This window comes from Aplysia californica, unplaced genomic scaffold (genome assembly GCF_000002075.1).
Source record: "Aplysia californica isolate F4 #8 unplaced genomic scaffold, AplCal3.0 scaffold00226, whole genome shotgun sequence".
Taxonomy (NCBI): domain Eukaryota; kingdom Metazoa; phylum Mollusca; class Gastropoda; order Aplysiida; family Aplysiidae; genus Aplysia; species Aplysia californica.
In genome coordinates, this window is record NW_004797496.1 from 559038 (window position 1) to 581441 (window position 22404).

Here is a 22404-nt window from a genome sequence, read left to right on the forward strand (position 1 = left end):
GTGACCCAGCCCTACTCTCTGGTCGCACTTTGCTGTTCGTCCCCGGATTTCCGGTTAAGATTACACCATGAACTGCTATCCACCCAACTAGGCTACTCCTTTCAAGATCTACCCCATATTCCGGATGTTTTTTAAGGACAGCGCCCATATCATTGCAACGATTGCTTTTCCGGCCTTTTGAGTGACGCGGAAGTAAAATCTTGAACGCTTCGAATTCTCTTGGTAAGTCATTTATGAAATGGAAAATAATTTTACACTCTCTCTAGATATCTAGAATCTAGAAGGTCACTCCCACTGCCTGATGTTCTACTTTTTGGGTCCAAAATGAAAATCGTATTTTTAGGACTTGGAATAACAATTCAAATTGTGGTGATTAGCCTTCCTATGAACTTATGACTATGATGATAGTTGACAGTAGTTGGTTGGCCATATTAGTTAGGCAGTTAGGCCTCTAATTAGTTTAGTATAAAAGGCTATAAGGTGATCTTGTAGCTCCGTTCGTTTAAGTCCACGATCTATTTGTTTACAAACATCCAGAGGCAGAGAAGAAATCCAGAAGTCTTGATATGATCAAAGGCTACGGACGCTACACAAAGACTGTGAAAGAGCAGGGATGCAACCTCTGCAAAACATCAAATTAGGATAAAATTCAGGGGGGCACCCCCCTACTTTTGACTCTAACGAATGACAATACAAAATCGTCGGCTGTAAAATTAGGCTACGTCCAGAATCTAGATCTTGATCATGATCTAGATCTATATCTAGATCTAGATCTAATATCTAGATCTAAAATCTAGATCTAGAGTACATCCTGTGGTGCGATATACAGTAAGCGATCTTTTGTGGACATCTCTGGAAGTTACAGGTCGATCTTCATGATTTTTTCACCAGAAGTTAGAAAAACTTCCTCTCTATACGGTGTAGCGTATTACTGTAACAGCAGTTTAAAATTTCTATATGTTGTGGTGGTGTTTGTTTGGTAACGTGTGTCTGGTTTGGTGCGCAAGGTTTCTGGTTTGGTGCAACATATCGTCTGGTTGGGTGCGCAATAGTACCATGTTTACAGCTTTAGATCTAGATCTAGCTCTTTTCTGACACTTTTCATCTTTCTCTATCCTTGCCTAGTCTTCTTTTCCTTGCAAGAAGTTCCTGTACTGACCATAACAGAAGGCCAAGGTCAATTAGGCGTGTTCTTTTTTGGAGCTGTGCGCCCCCTAACAGGAGATTTCCTTACATCTTGTGTATGTGTTTTGATAATGGATAAAAAGAAATGCTGTGGACACAAGAAGGGGAAAGAAGAAAACAAGAATAAGACTATACCTAGACTAGTATTTTAGAAGGAAAAGGACAAAAAAGAAGAAGAAAAAGACGTGAAAAGAAGAAATTGAAAAAGAAAGGTGCTGTGGACACAAGGAAGTGAAAGAAGAAAACAAGAATTAGACTATACCTAGACTAGTATTCTTTAAGGAAAAGGGCAAAAAAGAAGAAGAAAAAGACATGAAAAGAAGAAATTGAACATTTTGGAGATTATATTTCCATATTAATTAATTTTGACATGAATACATTAACTCATCATCTTCCAATGGCAATATAATGCATCCAAATGGAAGGAAAACAGTCTGTTCCAGTGCACAATGCAGGTCATAAAGAAATAACTTAATAAGTAAAACAAACAAAGGGCCTAGAAGTAGAAGCCACACTATCAATGCCAAATAGCAAAAAAGCCGATATTGCGCACTGAAACGGACTGCCCAAATTTGGTCCGCTTCAGTGCGCAACCCTATCTGGCATGTTCCTGGGCATTAAGAAGCAGCCTGCGATAGTATTTATCGATTCTAGTATACATTCTACGATACATTAGAGCTAGATTAGCGAGATGTGCTAAATAATCGACTACTCAAGCGCTTAGTAAATTGACCGATACCGGTTACGAAAACCATTAATATGAAGGGGCAAAACTTTCCGACACCGTAGAATCACGTGTGTTGACAGGAACCTCCAAAACGAAAGTGAAATAAGCTGCATTCTGCGCATGCTCACAGAAAGTGACCTCGTTTTCGCTGTTCTTATCCAAAACAAAGCAGGAGACCGGGGGTTGCGTACCCAAACAGTAGCGCGGTGATGCGGGCCTACTCTAGATCTAGATTTAGATTTTCTAGGACTATTTTATAAATATTTTTTTATAACACAAACCCACCACACAGTCCAAATTCCGTCTCAGCAATCTTTTAGTTTGAAGTTTGCTCGGGCCCCCCGCGTTAGGCCATACATCACTGGCAGGTGACCGGCAGTTTCACGCGTGGGGGCGGGGATTGACCGGTGTCAACTCGTGCACAGCGCTCCTATCTTGCCCTTATCAGAATGTGTTTCTTCCCCCAATTTCATGAGCCATAGGATGCTCTCTCGGTGATCTTGTATTTCCGTTTGTTAAAGGCCACCACCCATTTGTTTACGTCCAGAGAAGAAATCAGGAAGTATTGATGACCAAATGGGCAACACAAAGAACAGGGATGCAACACAGGGATGCAACCTAACTGCAAAGGAAGAGGCTAGCCGTACTTAATGATGGCTAGACTGGCAGTCTAGCCGTACTTATTCTTGATATGATGGCTAGACTGACCATAAAATTTACAAAAAATAGGCCTACTGAATTGTAAATAAACATTTTTAGTGTGCAGTACCTAAGGTATATTGCATTTGAGACGAAACCAGGTACCTTAATGACAGTACATGTATTTTAAATCTCTTGTTTTCTAATGTTAATAGGGCCTAAGATAAGTACGGGTAGACAGCCAGGCTAGCCGTACTTAAGGACGGCTAGACTGTCAGGCTAGCCGTACTTAATATTGATGGCTGAATTGTAAATGAAATTTTTAGTTTGCAATGCCTAAAGTATTTAATTTGTATTTCAGACAAAACCAAAAGGTGCCTTACTGACTTGCATGTATTTGAACCTGAATAAGTACTAGATCTAGATCTAATGAGACTTGTGTGCTAAACAGGCTTGAGTCGATAGGGCCAAACCTAGATCTAAGTACGGCTAGACTGGCAGTAGCCGTACTTAAGCCACTTCGAACTGCAAAACATCAAATTATGGTAAAATTCAGGATGAACCCCCCCGCACCCCCTCCCCCCCCCCCGTGATTTGGTCAGGGGGGCAAGCCCCACTGAAACCCCCCTACTCTTGACTCTTTGGGCCCAAACCGGCGAATAATAATAATTGGGGGTGGGTACTGCCGAAAAAGGGCCATTCTTTGCTTGAATTTTGATTTTCTCCTCAACAATTATCTGGCAATTCAGGGTCTCTGGCGTTCAGCTTTGGACTTAAACGAACGAAACTACAAAATCGCCGCTCTCTCTACCCCCAGAGTCTAGGATATATCTTAGCTACGTTCGCTTCTTTTCTTTGTCTTCTTATATCTTGTGAAAGTTTCACTAGTTTTCATTGTTTCAATTGGGAATATAACAGTTTTAAATTGTGAGTGTAAAGGGATCAAAAGTGCCTTTGAGAATGTGATCTCTTCAAATTTAATAAATTAATTAGGCTACAAATCATTCCAAAATGAATCGATTGTGTTAATTTCTGTTTGCACGTTGTGATAGTCATCAAATCATACTTGTAGTTTTCTAATTTGTCTAAAACAGCACTTTGCAGTGATTGGCAATCAGTTAGTGAATTGTGTTCCAAAGTAAACATTGTTCAACTGCGTATCAAACATTGAGAGCCATAAACAGTCTCTGAATGAAGATTGTCGGGTCTGTGGGCGTTTAAATTTAACTGCCAAACAAAAAAAAAAAAGTACAGAAAGCCCCGATTATGTAAGACAATGGCAGGAGATTATATATATTCTCTTGATTTATGAGGTTGATGTGAGGGACAAAGCTGTACTGTCATATTTCGCTAACATTTGTGTCAAGTGTTTTAGTTTTACCACGATTTCAACTATCAAAAGGAGACAAGGTGTTACGTCACATCTATTCAAGCTGCAAAAAAAGCTGTTGAAGCTAGTAAGGAATATGGTGTGCCTTTGACAATTAACTATAAATGTGAATTCCTGCTCTGTTTTTCTGAATCGCTTCAAGAGTCTTGTTGGTGGCTGCATGGAAAGATAGATCTATACAATTTTTAGCAAACATCGCTTCACACCCCAAGCATACCACAGCAGATCTTTCGTGGGCAATCACTGTCACAAGTACCTCCATCCCCATTATATGTATACATTACAAGGACTATCAAACACAATTTGTACAGAAACAAGAAAATACACCCGCGACACTGCAATAATTGAGGAACTCCAAGCAAATGTAGAGTGGAAACAATATTCAATCGTCTCAATGAAAGATTTAGCCATGTTCACTAGAGTTGGGACGAGCGCACGGACCGGACGGGTTCGTTACTCGCGTACTCAGTCAGAGCAAGTGGGTAACGGATGGCCATGTGAATGGACTGTGAGCCTCAAGACAGTTAGTTTTTTGAGTGCGTTCCTCAATTTTATTCTCTCAGAGAGCAGACGAACTCTTGCCTAGCAGACAAGACAGAGCGGACTGCGAACCTCAAGTCAGGGTTGTTGTTTTTTTTGTTTTACGGCGCTCACAACTGCATACAGTCATATTAGTGCAAGAGACACATTTATTTTCAGTTGGTAGGAAATTTTGAATTTTGCTCGGGTGACAGCCGAAGCCAACTCTTATCGATTTTAGGCCACCAAGGTTTTGTGCATCAAGGAGATTTGAAAAAAGCCTTCTATGGTATTTTTTATCCTCAAATAGGGTCTGAGAAATATTGAGATTTGAATCCCGAAACTGTCAAGATTTACTACTGCATCGTTTAGCTCACCTGTCAGTCTGGTAGATTCATATACATGTAAATAACTGTCCATTTATATATTTTGTTAACCAGGGAATTGCATTGTGTATATATATATTATTTTATTATGTATTTGTATGTGGTCATTTTGTAACGATGTGTAAGCTTGCGCTATGATAACCAGGTAGGCGTGTGTGTGTGTGTGCACGAGCGTGTGCGTGTGCGAACATTATTTGTACATGCATCCATGTAAAGTGCCTATAGTTGTGTTCATATGGGAGTGAGTGTTATAGAAATGATCTACATTTTTCTTCTTTTCTTATTAGTTACACACTTTGCTGTGGAACGCAGGACACCTCAGTTCTGATTCATGAGTGGGGAGATATTTTATAGTCTAGTATCTTGGTCTTTCTACGGGGATATTGTTGCCCTCAGCCGGATTAGCCCTGGTAGACAGGGTCGAACCATGCCTCTTTAATGATCTAAATTCTGTCGATAGGGATGTAAAAAAAAACTGCATTAAAGAAAAAAAAGATGATTTTACCTGCTCCTCAAGGCTCAAAGCATTTATTTTGGTACCCTAGGCATTTCGGTGTGTTAACTTTCCTAATTTTAAGAAAAGGTATTATATCAGTACTTGAAGTGGGAAAAATGTACTATGATCTTTGGTCTTCATGTGTCCTCTACTTATTTCATTCCAGAGACTAGTTGATAAGCTCTGGTCCATTCCCCTTTTTTTGCTTTTGCTTTAGGCTGTGAGGTCTATGCTTAAAACTTAAATTACTTTTATCGCCTCATTGTATGCCGAGCTAGTCTATTTGATGTATTTTGCCTAGAAAATAAAAGAAAATGCAATGAAATCTGTCCCACAGACTGACTGCCAGGATGTCTGACGCTCCACCGCCACCATACCCCGGCCCGAACCCTGGCTATGGTGCCCCACCTCCGGGCGGACAGTACCCACCTCCGAGCGGACAGTACCCGCCTCCGAGCGGGCCGTACCCACCTCCCAGCTCGGGCTACCCAGCACCAGCTCCTTACAACGACCCGTACAAGCAGACAGGTGCCGTAATAGTTAATATCATCATCAATGCTTTTCAGCCCGGGCAGGGTATAGGCCACATACAAGCTCCTTCCATTTATCTCTGTCCTGGGCCATGCTTCCAAGCTCTCTCCAAGTGAGCTTCATCTCTCTCATGTCCTTTTCTACGCATCTCCTCCATATTTCCCGTGGCCTACCCCTGCCTCGTGCTCCTTGTGGATCCACTGCAGTGACTGTCTTGTGATGTTAATAGTTAATATAGCTGCTAACTAATATGTCAGTCGTGTACTGGGTGTATATATAGAAAATCTGACATATTTGTGAGGCACCGTGGTGAAATCAGGCGCTGGTCAAAATGTTGAAATCAAAGAAATCTGAATTTTTTGGCTATGGACAATTTTTCTTATAATTTTCTTTTTTTTGGCTCAACACTTTTAATGTCCTTTTAAAAACATATTTCTTTGTTGATTTTACTGAAAAACGTTGATTAAAGGCACAAAAAATGTAAATTTGCAGTTTCCAAAGACTCTTAGACTATCGAAGCTGCCAACCTTTGGCGACCATTTTCTCGCTAATTTTACCTCTAAAACCAGACAGCGTTGACTCCTTCAATCGCAAATATTTCAACTTTAATTCAACGTAGATGGATACTTTTTCACTAAAAGAAAGGCAAATGAACAGGCTTTAAGGTGATACCAATAACCCCATATGCCCCAAAATTGACGACCACCACTTCATGACACATTTTTGTGTGCTGTTTTATTTTCGGCCTGGTGTGCATTATCGCCATAAATTACAATTAGTTGATTTTCTGGCCCAGTAGTTTACTTAATCTGATTTTACCTTTATTTCTCTTTCTAATGACGGATAAAACGCTGTTGTAGCTTATTATAGTCCGCTATGAATGTGAGCCGGTGCTCCATTTTGACTGACCAAACTTAAATTCCGTCCAAGTGCGGAAAAAGAAATTGGGAGATTAAAGGGTTAAATGGGTCTTTTTTTCTTTTTAAGCACCCGATATAGTGTCGAGAAGCCAGCTCAGAATAGGGATAGGTGGAAAAGTGTTTGTTTATGGCCTGTACCTGATCCAGGCTGAGAAAAGCAATGAATGGTGATGATGCATGGATTCCAAATACTTTTCCAAACCTGTCAGTCAAAAATGAGCCTTTCACATCACACCATATGAGGCTCAGTGACCAGTGTTTAGCTGAGCCAAAAAATTGGTTATCTGAATTTTTGACCATCAGGCCAGTATTAAGCTGAGCAAATGAAATTGGTTATCTGAATTTTTGACCATACGTTGGCTATACTGTCACCCTTCCTTTGACTGTTGCCCATCCACTTTTTGCAATAGCAACCAGTTTTGGAGACAAGTGCTCGACCATGACTGATAAGTATAGTTGTGTATGGTATTGTTGAGGGTTTTTTTGTATTCAAAATCTAATGCTTATATTTCCTCTTTCAACATGTAATATTTTTTATTAAAAAAAAATTAAACCTGTTTTAGCCTCCAAATCAATTTAACATTTGATTGTCCATAAAGTGGAACAGAGTGGCGTTGGTGGCAATGTGGTTAGGCTACTGTCGATTACGACGATTACGAGTTTTGGAGTTTAAGCCTCAGCTCGGTCTGACGTTATGTGCCTGAGAAAGGTACTTTTCACGAATTTTCCACTTGGCTCGGTCCTTTCGAAGATGGATGTTAAACTTGGAGGTCCTGCCTCTTAAATAATCTAATAGTGTTGATAGGGGTGTTGAACATATATCATTTCACCATTTCATTTTATAGAGTAGAATATTTACAGGCCTCTTTCTGCCGAGATGGCATGGGCAGCCACCTGTTTATCTACTTCGTGGGGTGTCCATCGATAGCGATGATGGTTAAGGCAGCATGTGTAATTCAGCTTTACCAAGGGGGTAGACATAGTTGAAGTAGATTGCCCAAGTACTACTTCTCTCCCTTCAGATCTTGACTTGATATGTTCCAAAGGAGAGGAATAGTATAATCATAGTTAATATGTTTGGAATCAAGGAAGGTGGGTGTTAGAACTTTTCTGACTGTTTCAGTGATAAGGATATTCTTTATGGAACGAGCATTTTTGAATTTTGTGCGGGTAACGGCTTAACGGCCTACTCTTCTAAGATTTTCAACCTCCTAAGGGTTCTTTAACATGCACAAAATGTACATGAGACCTCCAAGGTTTTTAAAATTTGTTTATTAGAAGTTCTTTAAACCCCCACAGAGGAGAATAACGGAAGAGGGCTCTTTTCGTTGACTCTCAGCAACTACTTTTTTTCTTTCTTAAGTGCCTGACATATTTCTTGGCGATCTGACAGAAAGAATGATAAATAACTGTAAAGAAGAACCGGCAGCTGAATAGGGTCTCAAGCCCTAGCCTACACACAGCAAGTTTCTGTGAGGGTGATGTTGTGGACTGACTTTGAAGCTGACCCAGGATACCCAGGGTTGTTTACAGGATGTTAAGCAAGATGGCCTGACTTCAGTGAAAAGATGCAAACTAAAGTGGAACGGACTCATCGCACGATCATCTGCACGGACCAAGACCTACACTGCCGTAAGCTGACAAAACGCCTTTTTTCGTTTTAGCGCCAACAATTTTTTATTTGCTTAAATCGAAAGCCTGATCAGTTACCCTTCTTGTTTGAAAAAATCAAAGTGAAACTATGTCTAGTTTTTTAATCAACTAGAATTCAAATTTAAGAAAACAGCTATTTTAAAATAATAGTTTTTCTCAAAACTGCTGCGAATAAAAAAGGCGATTTTTCAGCTTACGGCAGTACAAGGAACAGCCCAAGGAAGGAGACAAAGAGGCAGATGGTGGAAACAATGGGGAAGACAACATCAAGGAGTGGTCTGACTGTAGAAGACTGAGAACTGAGAGAAGCTGGTTGCAGTACCAGTGTTCCTGCGGCCTCCTTCAATTCAAGGAGTCCTTGAAAACTCCTTGAATTTGCATTCAAGAAAAATCTCCTTAATAACTCCTTGAATTTGAGGAATTTTCTTGAAAGCTCCTTCAATTTGAGGAATCTCCTTGAAAACAATCCTTGAATTTCACAGGATTGGACATGAACAAAATTTTTGTCGGAAAATTGAAACTACGATTCCTTTCAGACAAGTGTAGGCTTATTGGAAATAGGCTTTCGGCCTGCATTTCTTGACCAAATCTCCCTGAATGTTTAAAATTTCTCCTTGAAATCTCCTTGAATTTGGTGGGGAGTTCATGGCAGGAACCCTGCAGCACCTACAGTGGTGCTCCAATGGTCAGGCAGAGGAAAGGATAGGTGAAGATGAAGAAGTGATCTGTGGACGTTCTGGTTGATGGACAGCATGTGTACACCAAAGTGTTGGGGGAAATGTTAGTTCTCTGAAATGATGGGCCTTGAAGTACATGTCTGACTCAGTAAGTGGGCAAAATGTTTTTTTTATAATGGGCAGCCAAGAATATTTTCCCACAAAGACAATAAATTATTATCTGATCTGATCTCACCTTATCTTATCTTACCTTATCTTATCTTATCTTATCTTATCTTATCTTATCTTATCTTATATCTTGTTTTATATCTTATCTCATCTTACCTCTTTTATCTTTTCTCTTATATCTTATCTATCTTATCTTGTCTTGTCTTGAAAGACCCTCGGTGACATTTTGGAGAGAGCAACGGACATGTCTGGAATGCAGGGATGTTGCTTTCTGAAACAGTGAACAATGAACAATGAATGTCTTGTAGTGTCTTGTCTTATCTTAAGTTTTGAATTAAGAATAAAGAATGTATATTATATTATAATGGCATTGTCCAAGACGTTCACCTGTCTAAGACGATTACCCTTCTCCTTGACATTGGGTGGCTGTTTTGAACATTTTCGACTGTATTTGCTGTTCTGATGTCCGGAGACTGAATTGTTACTCTTTTGAAAACCTTTCCCCTATGAAAGTTTTAGTACTGGTAAGCAAGGAACTGTTGATACCATCAAATGACAAGTTTTTTTCGCAGCATATTTATATTGAGTTTTTGGTTATGTACCCTTTATGTTTCTTGCAGCTGGTAACACCACACACATGTATACATGGCCAGGTAATTGCTCTCTAAAGTGTTTGCTTTTGGTGAAACCTTTACATGGTGCAGTAATAATAGCTGTAATAATTGCACTTTCTGGAAACTGTGCGACCTACCTCACACTCACTAGATGGTTGTGATACTTTTCACTTATTGTGCACAGGCAGAGATGAGATTGTTTTAACTGTAAGACCTTTCATTTTTTGACAAAATATAGATACAGTATAGCATGCGCATTGTGAAATTCGCGAGACATGGAAATCTTACCGTTATGTACAAATTTTGCTTTGCATGTGTTTTAAATACTAAAACTTGTGTAAGAAAAATTCAGGATCTGAAAAGATGTTCGCGATGTGCATGTTTTGCTGTGTGTGCACTAGACTGTATATTTATGGTACTGAGCTCAAGAAAAGCTATCGCAGGACTTATGTCGTAGTCTAAGGAACACGGACCTTCAACTTTGTTACAGAGGGTATGCTTTCTCTAGACGTGTTATCGAGGATCAATTGTTTTTTTGATTTATAGTTGTTTCAGTTTTTTTTTGTGGAAAGGTTCTTATCCCCTTTGTTTGTCATCTTATGATCTCCTGTTTGACCTATGGTAGATTTGCTGCCCTTCCCTTTGTATTGAAAATGTGCAAAGGGCAGATGCAGACCTTTGCTTTGAATAGAGAGACAAAATAGATAATAATAATAATTGTCTGTGTGCTTTTTTGTGTGAATAGAACAATATTACCTTTGCGTAATGATTTGGTTGTCTGATTTGAAAGAATGTGCATCTTTTGCATTTGATGAAAACGTCGCATTTGGGGGTATTCTTGTCTTGTTTTGCACTTTTAATACAAGCCATTCGTAACAGTGTTTGTCTCTCACTCTCAGATTTATTAGTATGGAGAATAAGTTGTCTCTGTCTTTTTTCCCACTGATGCTCTAGTTTTGTGACTGTTTTTTAATCTGTTCTTCTAAGACGAGTATGAATATAGATGGACTGCTCAGATTCAAAATCAGCTACTGAAAGGAAATAAGAGCCTTTTGCTTTACAAAAATAGTTTGAAAGGGAAGCCTGAGACCAATCATAAGTCTTTTCTCTCTAGTTTTAAGTTAGTTGGAGAGCAAATCAGCGAGAGAAAATCGGATATTGTTTTGAAACAGAAAGGTTTGATGTGGCCCACATTACTGTCATAACAGGGTAAAAATATGTCGATCTTTTAAAATCTTTTCTTTTCGTCTTATTGAATTATTTAAGCAAAAATTGGTGGTCTCATTTCTTTCAAGCTCAAGAATACATTGTACATAATTTTTATTTGAAATCAGCAGTCTTGTGCTATTTTTCGGTGAATCTTTTTAGTTTCGGTACTCCCCATTTGTACTTATAGCATGTTTGGTACATGCTTTCAATACTTTACTTTGCTTTTGCAGTACTGAAATATGATAAATTGAAATCCGATTTGTATGCATGCTGTTTGTCACTGCACTTTTTATGTGTCTGTAAGTTTAACTAGGACAGTTTACCTTTGTACATTGTGTATGTGTTGTAGTGCGGTAAAAAATTCTTGGTGCAACTTATTGTCAAATATTTCCAAAAGTATCGAACAGAGACTCTCCAGCTTTTGCACAATGACTTGTATCAGTATGTCTTATCTGATCAATATTTTTGTAAAAATCTGTTAGCTGTACTCTAGAAAATTCCTGAATAAATACTAATAAAAAATCCTAGTGGGTGGTTTCTGCAGATTTTAAAAGGTTTGCAGCTGGGGCAATATCGCTTTTAAAAGCAAGTCTATGATTTTTTTCAAATCGGGACACTACCTTTATTGAACTCATGTTTTGAGAACCTTTTGTGCAAAAAAATGTGTTCACTATAAAATTTAGTAGTATTTTATAACAATTTATGATCGAAATTTTTAATTGAAGCCTTAACTCTGGCGGAAAAATTTAATTACGTTATGACAAATTGATACAAACTGCTGTGCAAAGTATGGGTGACATCGATTCACCCGTTCAAGAGATAAAATTTGAGGAAAATTTGAGCCACAAATTTTTGACTGCACTGTAGCAATATTCACTAAGTGTTGCTTTGCCATTGCTGTGTAATTGATTTATGTTACAACTCTTTAAAATGTTCAGCACTGTTTCCTGCTCTGTCTCACAAAGTCACTGCACATTTTTTAAAATACTGCCGCTGCTGAAGACCTTTTGTTTTCAAATGCGTTTAGGTTTGTTAAGAGAGGTCAGGTGGTATAAACATGTTCGTATTTACACTGCTCTGGTGTGGTTCACTCCTTCTTTCCTATCAAGCATCTGTCGTCCTTATCTCTCCTCCTTCTTTTTTTATGTACGTTACTCTCTTGTAACACATCTATTCTTTGGCACTTATATAACCTTATTGTGTTGCAAGTGCCGTAAAACGCTTACTAAAACTAAGTATGCACTGTAGAATTGTAAATGGGCTGACTTATCAATGTCATACTCATACTGTTCCGAAACAACATAGGGGGAACTGCTGCTTTTTCTTTCCTCATCCTTACTATCATCATTTTCCTTTACTTCTTTTGTATGTTTGTCACTCTCTTGTGAACTGCTATTTCCGGGGTGCCTTGATAGTCGAAGCAGACTTTGTGTTGTTGAAGCTAGAGAGGTGAGCAGAGAAAGCATGACTCCCCGTTTGGACTTCTCTGTTGACATCCACCCCTTGGCGCTCATATGACCTTATGTAGTTGCGAGCACTGTAAATACCTTACTAAAAGAGAGGTCAGCTTAGTTCACGTGGCTATTGGATGTGCCCTCTGTGATGGTTTGGCCGCGCTTGCGCTCACTTGTCCTTGAATGAACCTTCTCTAACAGACATATTTGCAATGTTGTAGACCATTACTTTTTACACCACTTAATCACTGGAAAATACCAGCTTTCACTACAAATTTCAATTGACCCATCACTTTAGTAAGTTTACAGAAAGAAGCAAGCATTGTAAAAGGGTAAAGGAAAATGAACCTTGTATATATATGTATCTAAATCATCCTCCAGAGTCTAAGAGTGTGTCTCCTTATGCGCGCCGCGATATGGCGCCGCGAACGGTCCTTGCTGCTCTAAAATCAATCAAGTAAGATTATAAAAAAACTGTCTCCTTACATGTCATTGCGACGTCTAGTCGCATGATAGTCGCGTGTGACCGTCGCCTGCGATTGGTGCATGTAGCGATCGAGGGCTTCGTCATGTGTGACAGACTGGGGGTGTGACAGGTTTAGAGCATCACCATTGGTCAAAATATTTAGCCAAGGAGTGCCGGTCAACACACAGTGTGTGTGTGTGTGTGAGTGTGTGTGTGTGAGTGTGTGTGTTTGAGTGTGTGTGTGTGTGTGTGTGTGTGTGTCTGTCTGTGTGTGTGTATGGGTGTTTGTGTGTGTATGTGTGTGTGTGTGTGTGTGTGTGTGTGTGTGATGTTCATCTTCAATTCGACCAAATGCAAGTTTGTGAATCTAGTTTCTTCTTCTTTTTTTTTTTACGGGCAACAGGAGGAGAAAGAGGAGGAGGACTGGAGGAGGAAGAGGAGGATGAGGATGACTTACATAAGATTGGCCATGTACGAAATATAAAATGTCAGCGGCTCCTAGAACTCTCATCTGACAGACTTTGTTCTTCCTTGTCCATCTTGACATTAACACTTTGCAGTCACTTGGTGCAAAAATGCGCCTGTGAAAATTATCCGTTCCGGTCACCTGGCGCCAGGCTCGAAAAGTCTGCTTTACTCGCTCTCCTGGCTGGGTGAACAGATGGGGTGTTGTGTACAGCTGGCTATGTGACTGCAAAGTGTTAAATGTTGCCACAGTCTCTCTTCTGTGAATTGCCAGTCGTTCATTGGTGTAGCCATTCGCGTGCAGCTAAATGCCACGTCGTGCATAAGGAGACAGTTTTGTTACATTTGCCTCTCGCGACTGAAAATTTTGACACAATGTGGTTGAGCATAGGATGCACACCTTGCGATTCATCACTTGTGACTGTTGCGCACGACTAAACGTCATGTCGTGCATAAGGAGACATAGGCTTACTTGACAACACCCTGCAAGACACCAGACAGTTAACTACTAAGCTACTAAGAGCTTTAAAAAAATGTGTGTGTTCTCACACCCCAATTCACACTATTTAGATAATTTAGGAGGCAGGCTTGCAACCCTGTCTGTCAGGGCCAACTTGAGCTGAGACAAACACACAATCCCAGCAGAAAGACTAAGATACTTAATAGAAATTCTCCCCATTCGGGAATCGAGCTCTAGTCTCCTGTGTGCGACAGTAAAGGGCCTAACTTCAACACTACATGCGCTGATACAAAGGGCCTGTTAACTTGAATTCATAAAAACACAAGAACACAGTGATAGTCAAATGAAAAAGTAGGATCATTCAGTTATCTAAGAGAAAAACATAGACACCTTTCTTTTTGTGTAGAGTAGTAATGGGGAAAGTTAAGATTTTCTGAGGTTGATGTAAGAGTGAAACAAGTATTTGTTTTGTATTCTAGGCAAAAGGGATAAATTTAAATAAGAATAAAGGGGGAAAGAAAGTAGAATTATCAATTCCACCCTCGAACCACTAGAAAGACAAAAATCTGACAAAAAGAAGAAACAAAAGGAAAGCATTAGCACTAAATAACAATGACAATATCTGTGATAATAGTATACATTTACAGAAATATATTTCAAGTGACAAGGAGTTTTCCTCCTCTTCTCTCTCTTCCCCTTTAAATAGTTTGAGATTTCTTATGACCTCATTATGTACGTAATGATACACCATTGATCAAAATAATTCCCTATATAGCCATGATGTTGGGTAAAGGGTGCTACAGGTGGGTACTAATTGCTTACCTTTTCCTCTTTTGTTTCTAACTGTCTGTCTGTCTGTCTGTCTGTCTGTCTGTCTGTCTGTCTGTCTGTCTGTCTGTGTGTCTGTCTGTCTGTCTGTCTGTCTGTCTGTCTGTCTGTCTGTTTGTCTGTCCGTCTGTCCGTCCATTCGTCGGTCGGTCGGTCTGTCTGTCTGTCTGTCTGTCTTGGTTTTTACCCCAACACTAAATGACTGTTAATGTGTCAATGTGTCTTATAATGTGTTAATGTGTCAATATGTCTTACTTCTCTTTTCTCTCTTTACACTTTACATAACCTCATGTTGATTAATCAGGATTTGATAATATAAAATCTTCTCCATCCTTTCTCAAGGATTGCTTTTTATTGCGTTCTTACTGCATTTTTGCGTCTAAACCTGACAGGACATAACCCTGAGATCAGCTCCATAACCAGTTATTATTTCGGTATATTTTACTTTGTAATATTCATCCTGTAAGAAGAGGAGGGGGGGGGGGGCTCTCGTGGCTTAGAGGTTAATGTGTTGGTTCAAATCTGAAATTGTCTCCTTTCACCTCCTTTCCTGCTCTCTAGCAATGTTCTGTTGTCTGCTTTTATCTCCTATTTCTGCACTCACCCCCTCACCTCCTTTGCCCCCTCCTCTGGGCTCCTGACTCTTTCTGCAGCCTTTCTACTGCTACTCCTTGGCTCCTTCTTACTTCTGTCTTTCAGCCACACTCCTGATCTTCTGGTAGGAAAGATCTACACCTAGCCTTCTCGGACAAGGGCAAAAAATCTTGGAGTTCCTTTGTGCAAATTGCGCTCGTTAATGATCCCTTGGTGGTCTAGAATCGATAAGAGTAGTCTTCGGCCGCTACCCAGGTAAAATTCAAAATTTCCTACCAACTGAAAATGTATAATGTGTCCCGCACGCTCATATGACCTAATGCAATTACGAACGCCGTAAAACACTTACCAAAAAAAAAAGAAAAATCCTGTAAGACTGCTTTGTGACTCCGCAGGCTACTCAAACCCGAGCCAGCCAGGTGGGGGTTATAATCAGCCAGGAGGCTACGGCCAGCCAGCCGGCTATGCGCCGCAGCAAGAAGGAGGCTACAACGGGGCTACTACGGTGGTCGTGAACCAGCCGCCCGTCACGCTGGTGCAGTCGTTCCGAGAGTCTCCGGTGCACACCTGCTGCCCGCACTGCAGGGCTGAGGTTGTCACGGGCATACACTACGAGAGCGGCACTTTTGCCTGGGTCATTTGCTGTGTGCTGTGGTGGGTCGGGTAAGTTGCTTTTCTTCAAGATTTTGATGAAAATAATAATTTGATAATGATAATAATTTTAAATAAAAATGATAATTTAATTATAATAACAACAACACTAACAATATCCTACTTTGGTGTATTTTGACATAACCATCTATAAATCAAAGTGCCTGTACATTTTAAAGATAACAAGTTGTTTAGTTTATACTGAACTATTTAAATTAATAATACTTTCCTGACAATTCTGTAAGTTATTTATGTTAGTTCTCTCCAAAAGTCCCTCCAAAAACGTTTGGAAATTGATTACGTAATTTTTACTCTAGCCAACCAGTTTCTTACCCTTTGTTGTCATAAAAGAAAAAAAAAATCGGAAGTAGGATCGGGCGCAATATTTATGCTATTTATTTGCTTTTTACTTTTTAACACTTACAGTACCGTCAGCGACTTAGATCGCCAGGCCGTAGTATGTGCTCACTACCGCTGGCGACTGGGATTCAGGTTGCAGTTCTCTCTGCTATGGAGACAAAAAGAGACACGTCTTCGGCATCTTCTATCTCATTCTTGAGGAAAAGAGCCGAAAGATTTTGTGGCCATAACCAGTTCGTCCATCCCTCCTTGATTCCTCTGAACTAGATCACTTTTTGGCTTTTTTTTCCCGGAAGACTCATTGAAAAAAACCAAAATTGTATCACAACATGATGGAATCAGGCGCTCGTCAAAATGCTGAAATTAAATAAACGAACATTTTTCCACCCGTGGGGCAATTTTTATCGAATTTTTTGTTTTGGGCTCAACACCTTTTATTTTATGCCCGTAAAGGGGAGGAGTGACGCTTGATTTTGCAGATTTTGGGTCCATCTATGCAAATTTTATGTTGGCTGATTTTTGAAGATCAACCTGTTTTTTGTCTAAAAATAGCATGGATACAATTGAGAAAATCTTTATTCTCCTGGTAAATTGCCTTTGAAAACATGAGGATGGATTAATATTGTGCATTTTCACAATTATTGTCATTTTTCACAAAATGTAATTTTTTTTGCAGTTTTTTTCCCTACTCCTTCCTAAGTTTTCATTCTTTTGACATGAAACTTTCAGGAAACATGATGGAAAAGGCTGCCATCAATGTAACAGAGAGATATTTTCGAAAAAAATAACACTTTTCCAATGGCAAGCGATTACGCCATCTAAATTTAGAAAAAGTTTTTTATACTTTTGGAAAATTTTCCTTTTTTTTTTCTTTTGCACTTATTGAAAAAAAACTTGCTGTTATTCTGATAGGGTCTGGTTCAGGTACACTCTCACCAAATTTGGTCAGTAAATAAGAAAGCCCTAGGGATTTGAAATTCATTGTTTATTTTCAAGATGGTGGCTGTTTCCATAGCAACCGTTGTAGCTATGCCAAAATGAAATTGCATATCAAGAGATTTTACTATGTCTAACTTATATGTGTACTTAGATTTGATCTCGGGTAACAAACAGAAAATGGTCGTCCCGTTAAAAGATTTGTAAAGAGCTGCATGACGAGCGTGTGCCCTCTATTGAGTGTGTGATTATGTACTTGCAAGTAAGCCTGCGGCGTCCATGACTGTATTGTGAAGAAAACAATACTTGTTCATGATCACGAGGAGCACTTTTATCACTTAGATTATAGCTACCAGTCTGATGTGAATCCTTTGGTGAGGGGGGGCGTGGCAGGCAGGACTAACTTATCAGATTTTTAAAAAGTAGGTCCCTCTTCTTTTCTGTCCGTCTGCTATTTCTGTCTATCTGTCTTGCTTCTACCCTACACAATTGGAGCGTTATTGTGTTAATGTGCTTCTCTTTACCCTTACTCAAACTATGTGCAGCAACAATCAAATCAGCGGTTCTCCTGGTTTAGAGGTAGGGTGTTCATCTCTCATTCAATAAGGTCCCAGGATCAAAACCCGAGAGTGGCGGAAAATTTTCTTCTCTAGAATGTTCTCCTTTCACCCCCTTTCCTGCTCTTTAACCATGTTCTGTTATCTGCTTTCATCTCCACCTTCTGCCCCTTGCCCCCTTCTCCCCCTTTGCCCCCTCCTCTGGGCTCCTGACTCTTTCTGCGTCTTTTCTACTGCTACTCCTTGGCTCCTTACTGCTGTCTTTCAGCCACACTCCTGATCCTAGGGTAGGTAAGATCTAACACCTAGCCTTCTCAGATAAGGGCGGAAAAACCTAAAAGGTCCCGTGTGCAAGTTGCACAAATTAAAGATCCTGTGGTGTTCCTAAAATCGATAAGAGTAAACTTCAGCTTCCACCCGCGCAAAATTAAAAAAGTAATTCCTTCCAAACTGAAAATCTTCATGTTTCCCGCTTGCTCATAATAATATGATCTTCTGTAGTTGCGAATGCCATAAAACACTTACAAAAAAACCATACCAAACAACCCCCCCCTCTCCCCCCCCCTCTCAGTTGAATATAAATCCTCGTTGATGGTTGGCAGGTGCTCTGGTGTGGTTTGCTTCTTCTTTCCTATCACGCATCTATCGTCCTTATCTCCCCTTCTTCTTTTTTATGTTTGTCACTCACTTGTAACACCTCTAATTTTCTGGCGCTCATATGACCTTATTGTGTTGCGAGCGCCGTAAAACCTCTACAAAAAAAAAAATTTAAAAAAATTACTAATACTAAAATATAAATCCTCATTGTTGGCTCCCTTCCTCAGACTGGGCCTGGGATGCTGCCTGATCCCGTTCTGCGTTGACGGCTGCAAGGACGTGATCCACACCTGCCCCAACTGTCAGCAGCAGATTGCTCGCTTCTCCCGCATGTAGTGCTGACTCACACAGGCTGCAGCCCCAGGGCTCGGAAGGACATCAACGTTCCCTCCCTGGCATATCATGTCTTTTGACAAACTTTAAATGTTTTCTTCAGCGTTTTGATATTCCATCCAAATTTCCTCTTGTCTTGAACCTCTCTATCTCTAAGTTTATTGTAATCAATTAAAAAAAAGCAATTTTCTCCACTTTCTCCCTGTTGTCGTAGCCTGCTACAGAAGTTGCCGCCTTACGGGTTTTCTGTGACACCGTAGAGGTCCGGTTGTTGTATTGTGTACCTTCTGAATTGTAAATTTTGACACTCGGTTCAAAGTCCCTTTTCCTCTTTTATGAAAATACAAGTTAATTTTGACACAATGTCTGTAGCCAGGCAAATCACTGTCACCTAGATCCGCCAATGGCACATGTAACCGAGGTATTCTTAAGCTTCAAGAATAATTCTATGTAGAATTAATTCATTTTCATGATTTGTTTGGACTTTTACATTCATTGTTACTTTTGTCTTTATTATTGGAACTGTGTTGTTGAGCGAATTGTCTTTGCATATATATCAAAATAATCTTACTCGCTCGTTTGAATTGCTTTAGAATTTACAGACATAATATGAAGGTTTTGAAAGTGGGGTTACTGTCTGATAGTGTATTTGAAGAACTTATCAGTTCTCCACGTGATTTTAAAGACATTTTTTTACCCTAGGATATTACTTTTAAATTTTATATCTGGAAATGAAATTTTCACATACCATGATTACTTGGACTTTCATAAATCAATAAATGAAAACTTATTGCAATCTTTTTACAGACTCTTTTCAATTGAAGAGTTTTCAAGCCATGCGTACTTATGTCTAATGAAACTTATGTTTTTATGTCTTAATAGTGAATTGTATGTAGGTTGTTAAGGAGACAGGTTGTTTTTTTTAGCTTTATTTTTGAAGTAGAAACTAAAAGATGCAAACATCTTAATTTATTTCCTATTGTACTTTATTATGACGAAGGGATCACAGTTGTCTGTATCTATTTCGTGTTCTACGTTTGGAGAATTTGGGAGCAGTGACAGTGCCTTCCCAGTATTTTTATCATCTTTCAGCGCTTGTTGATGTATAGTGCAAAAGAAATAACTATAATGTTTTGTTGACTATGTTAAAATTTTATTACTCCAACATTTTTCTCATTTTATCCTTCAGAAACCCCCCCTCAAAAGCCAACAACCATACAGTATGTTGATGTATCTTGACAGCTGTTTGTTACGACTATTGTCAAACATATTATACGTAGCTCATTGTCTGAATGTAAACTTGTCCATTTTTGGATTGTTGGTGTGTTATTTTGATGTAAGATTAGTTTATGTAGAATCATTTATCTGTTTCACGTAGTGATAGCTTTTTGTGTCTGGCTAATAATGAAACTCTTCCTGGCGCTGTGGAGGGGGGGGTGTGGGGGTGTGGTAGAAGCTCTTTTGATACACACATCTCATAAATTTTAAGCCTAGTTGGGGAAAACATTTTTACAGTTGACAACTGTACTTTAGATTTTTGCTCCTGGGATTGACCTGAGAGGATAATTGTGTTTATAGTTTGATGGGGGACTTGCGGGGTTTGTTTCTATTTCTAACGATCAGCAAGACTAAATAGTAAATATCACAGTGCCGAATTTGGTTGGGCGCCATATTGCGTCAATAGTGAGGGAGGACTTGGAAAAACTATTTCTTTTTATGCAGTGACATTGCTAAATTTTTACACTTTTTAGGGTTGTGAAGTTTAGAATCACGACATGACTTGGTGGCCTCCCTTTTGGAGCGGGCGAAATATTTTGTGGGACTATGATTGTTAAGATGTTTTGTGCGGATTATGGACCTTGGAACCATGGTGAATGATGGTGGTGTTGTTTAAGAAGACCATAGATTGGTGACCTTTCTGTGAAAAATAATTTTATTATGTGAAACGTATATATGAAAAGGGGCCGGGAATTTTGAAGTGAAATAATGATTCAATTAAATGTCGTGTAATGAAATGAATGTTTTGTCCACAAGGCAAATGTTTACAAATTTGCAAAGCTTAACAAATGAGAATTATAGACAGACACTCTCTAAATATTTTTAAAATAGTACAAGGGGGGGTCTTTGTATATGGTCATTTATACAGGTGATTACCTTGGAAAGGTCGACGTAAGAGCAGATTCGACTGTTTTTCATTTATTTAGAAAGTGCATTTCTCTCTCTTTTCGAAATTCCTAGTGACACATTTTATACGCAAACCTAAAAGGCTTTCAGATGGATATTTGATCATAGGTTTGTCTGTAATGATTGCCGAGGATATGAAGGAAAAGGGTCAGGACTGCTGGTTTGCAGCACAGAAATATTTTACGTAGAGTTGTACGTGCACAAGATTGGTGTGCTTGTGTATAAAATGACTGCCTCAGTGTAACACTCTGCCGCAAGCCGTTTTGAAAAGTGAATAAGTGTCACGACGTGGTGGAACTGGGTGCTCGTCAATTTTTGAGCGTATGGAGTTATTGATATTATCTTAAAGCTTGTTCATATGTCTTGCATTTGGCAAAAAAAAATACCCATCTATCTTGAATAGAAGTCGAGATTTTTGAGAATGAAGGAGGTGGGGGTCGTCTGGTTTCAGAAGTAAAATTAGTGAAAAAATGGCGGCCAAAGATGAGTTATTTCCAAGTCTTGTGAGATGTTGAAACTGAAAATCAACATTTTTTGCGCCTTTAATCAACATTTTTCAGTAAAATCCACACAGAAATGTGTTCTTTATTGGACATGAAAGGTGGTGAACCAAAATAGGAAAATTCGCTAAAAATTCAGAAACCTTTAGAAAAATGCCAGTTTCTTCACTTGATATTCTTTTGAAGAGTGCCTGATTTCACCACGCTGCCGCGTATATTATGATGGAGTCCTACACTGAGCGGTGGAACAATTGTATTTGTTCTTAACCCTTCCAGCCCCGAGCGCATATATTTTCAGCAGCGCTTGTACCTCCCGCCGTCCCAAGAAGGTATATTCTCAGTTTTGGGGGGTACGAAATAAGCGAACCTAATTAAACTTTAATTTTCATAATATTTGTTCATTTACCTTTAAACATTGTTATATGTTATTATCTAAACCTTATAATATAACAAAAATACTACATCACTTTTCAGAATATATACCTCTTTTTCTGAAATACTGCTGTATTGGCGGGCGCTGGGGTTAGGGAGTGCACAAAAATGCCTGGGGCTGGAAGGGTTAAAAGTTAATTTGGCTCATTATCACTATTACTAGGGAAAATATTCTATTTTTGTGTTTTTCAGAAACCTGTTCTCAGTGGATTTATTTTTTATAGTTCACATGTGTTTACCTCTCTATTTATTAGTACTTCTGGCCAGAGCCTATTTTTTCTTTTTCTATTCTTTTATGCAGAATTTATTTCTGGTGGCTTTATTTAATACAGTACTTTATATTGTTCCGACTCTGATTTTTTTTCACCTTCCTGCCAGAGGGGTACTTGACTTTGAGTTAGGGAAGTAAAGGTGGCGTGGAAAGGAACTGGCCACCATACCACGATATGCCGAAGGCCCAGGAAGTTGCCTCA

The 22404-nt window shown here is 39.2% G+C and overlaps 1 protein-coding gene across 2 annotated transcripts; it reads left to right on the forward strand.

Annotated features, from left to right (window-relative positions):
- Positions 1 to 34: 34 nt before the first annotated feature.
- LOC101862950 (cell death-inducing p53-target protein 1) lies at positions 35 to 21614 on the forward strand. 2 transcript variants are annotated; one of them, XM_035970150.1, is made up of 5 exons: positions 35 to 222; positions 5680 to 5870; positions 9912 to 9944; positions 15777 to 16044; positions 18710 to 21614. In XM_035970150.1, exons 2-5 carry the CDS (start codon positions 5693 to 5695, stop codon positions 18816 to 18818), a joined length of 588 nt encoding a protein of 195 aa, XP_035826043.1. In that variant the 5' UTR covers positions 35 to 222; positions 5680 to 5692; the 3' UTR covers positions 18819 to 21614. The 2 variants fall into 2 exon arrangements, with proteins under 2 accessions (XP_035826043.1, XP_005099861.1); XM_005099804.3 differs by lacking the exon at positions 9912 to 9944 and having other exon boundaries at positions 38 to 222.
- Positions 21615 to 22404: the final 790 nt, after the last annotated feature.

What these genes read in the sequence shown, in the direction of transcription:
- LOC101862950 (XM_035970150.1), top strand. Translation starts at nt 5,693, where the DNA reads ATGTCTGACGCTCCACCGCCACCATACCCCGGCCCGAACCCTGGCTAT. An exon ending in ACACATGTATACATGGCCAG is followed by an intron (nt 9,945 to 15,776) that starts GTAATTGCTCTC and finishes GTGACTCCGCAG; the next exon opens with GCTACTCAAACCCGAGCCAG. An exon ending in TGTGTGCTGTGGTGGGTCGG is followed by an intron (nt 16,045 to 18,709) that starts GTAAGTTGCTTT and finishes TCCCTTCCTCAG; the next exon opens with ACTGGGCCTGGGATGCTGCC.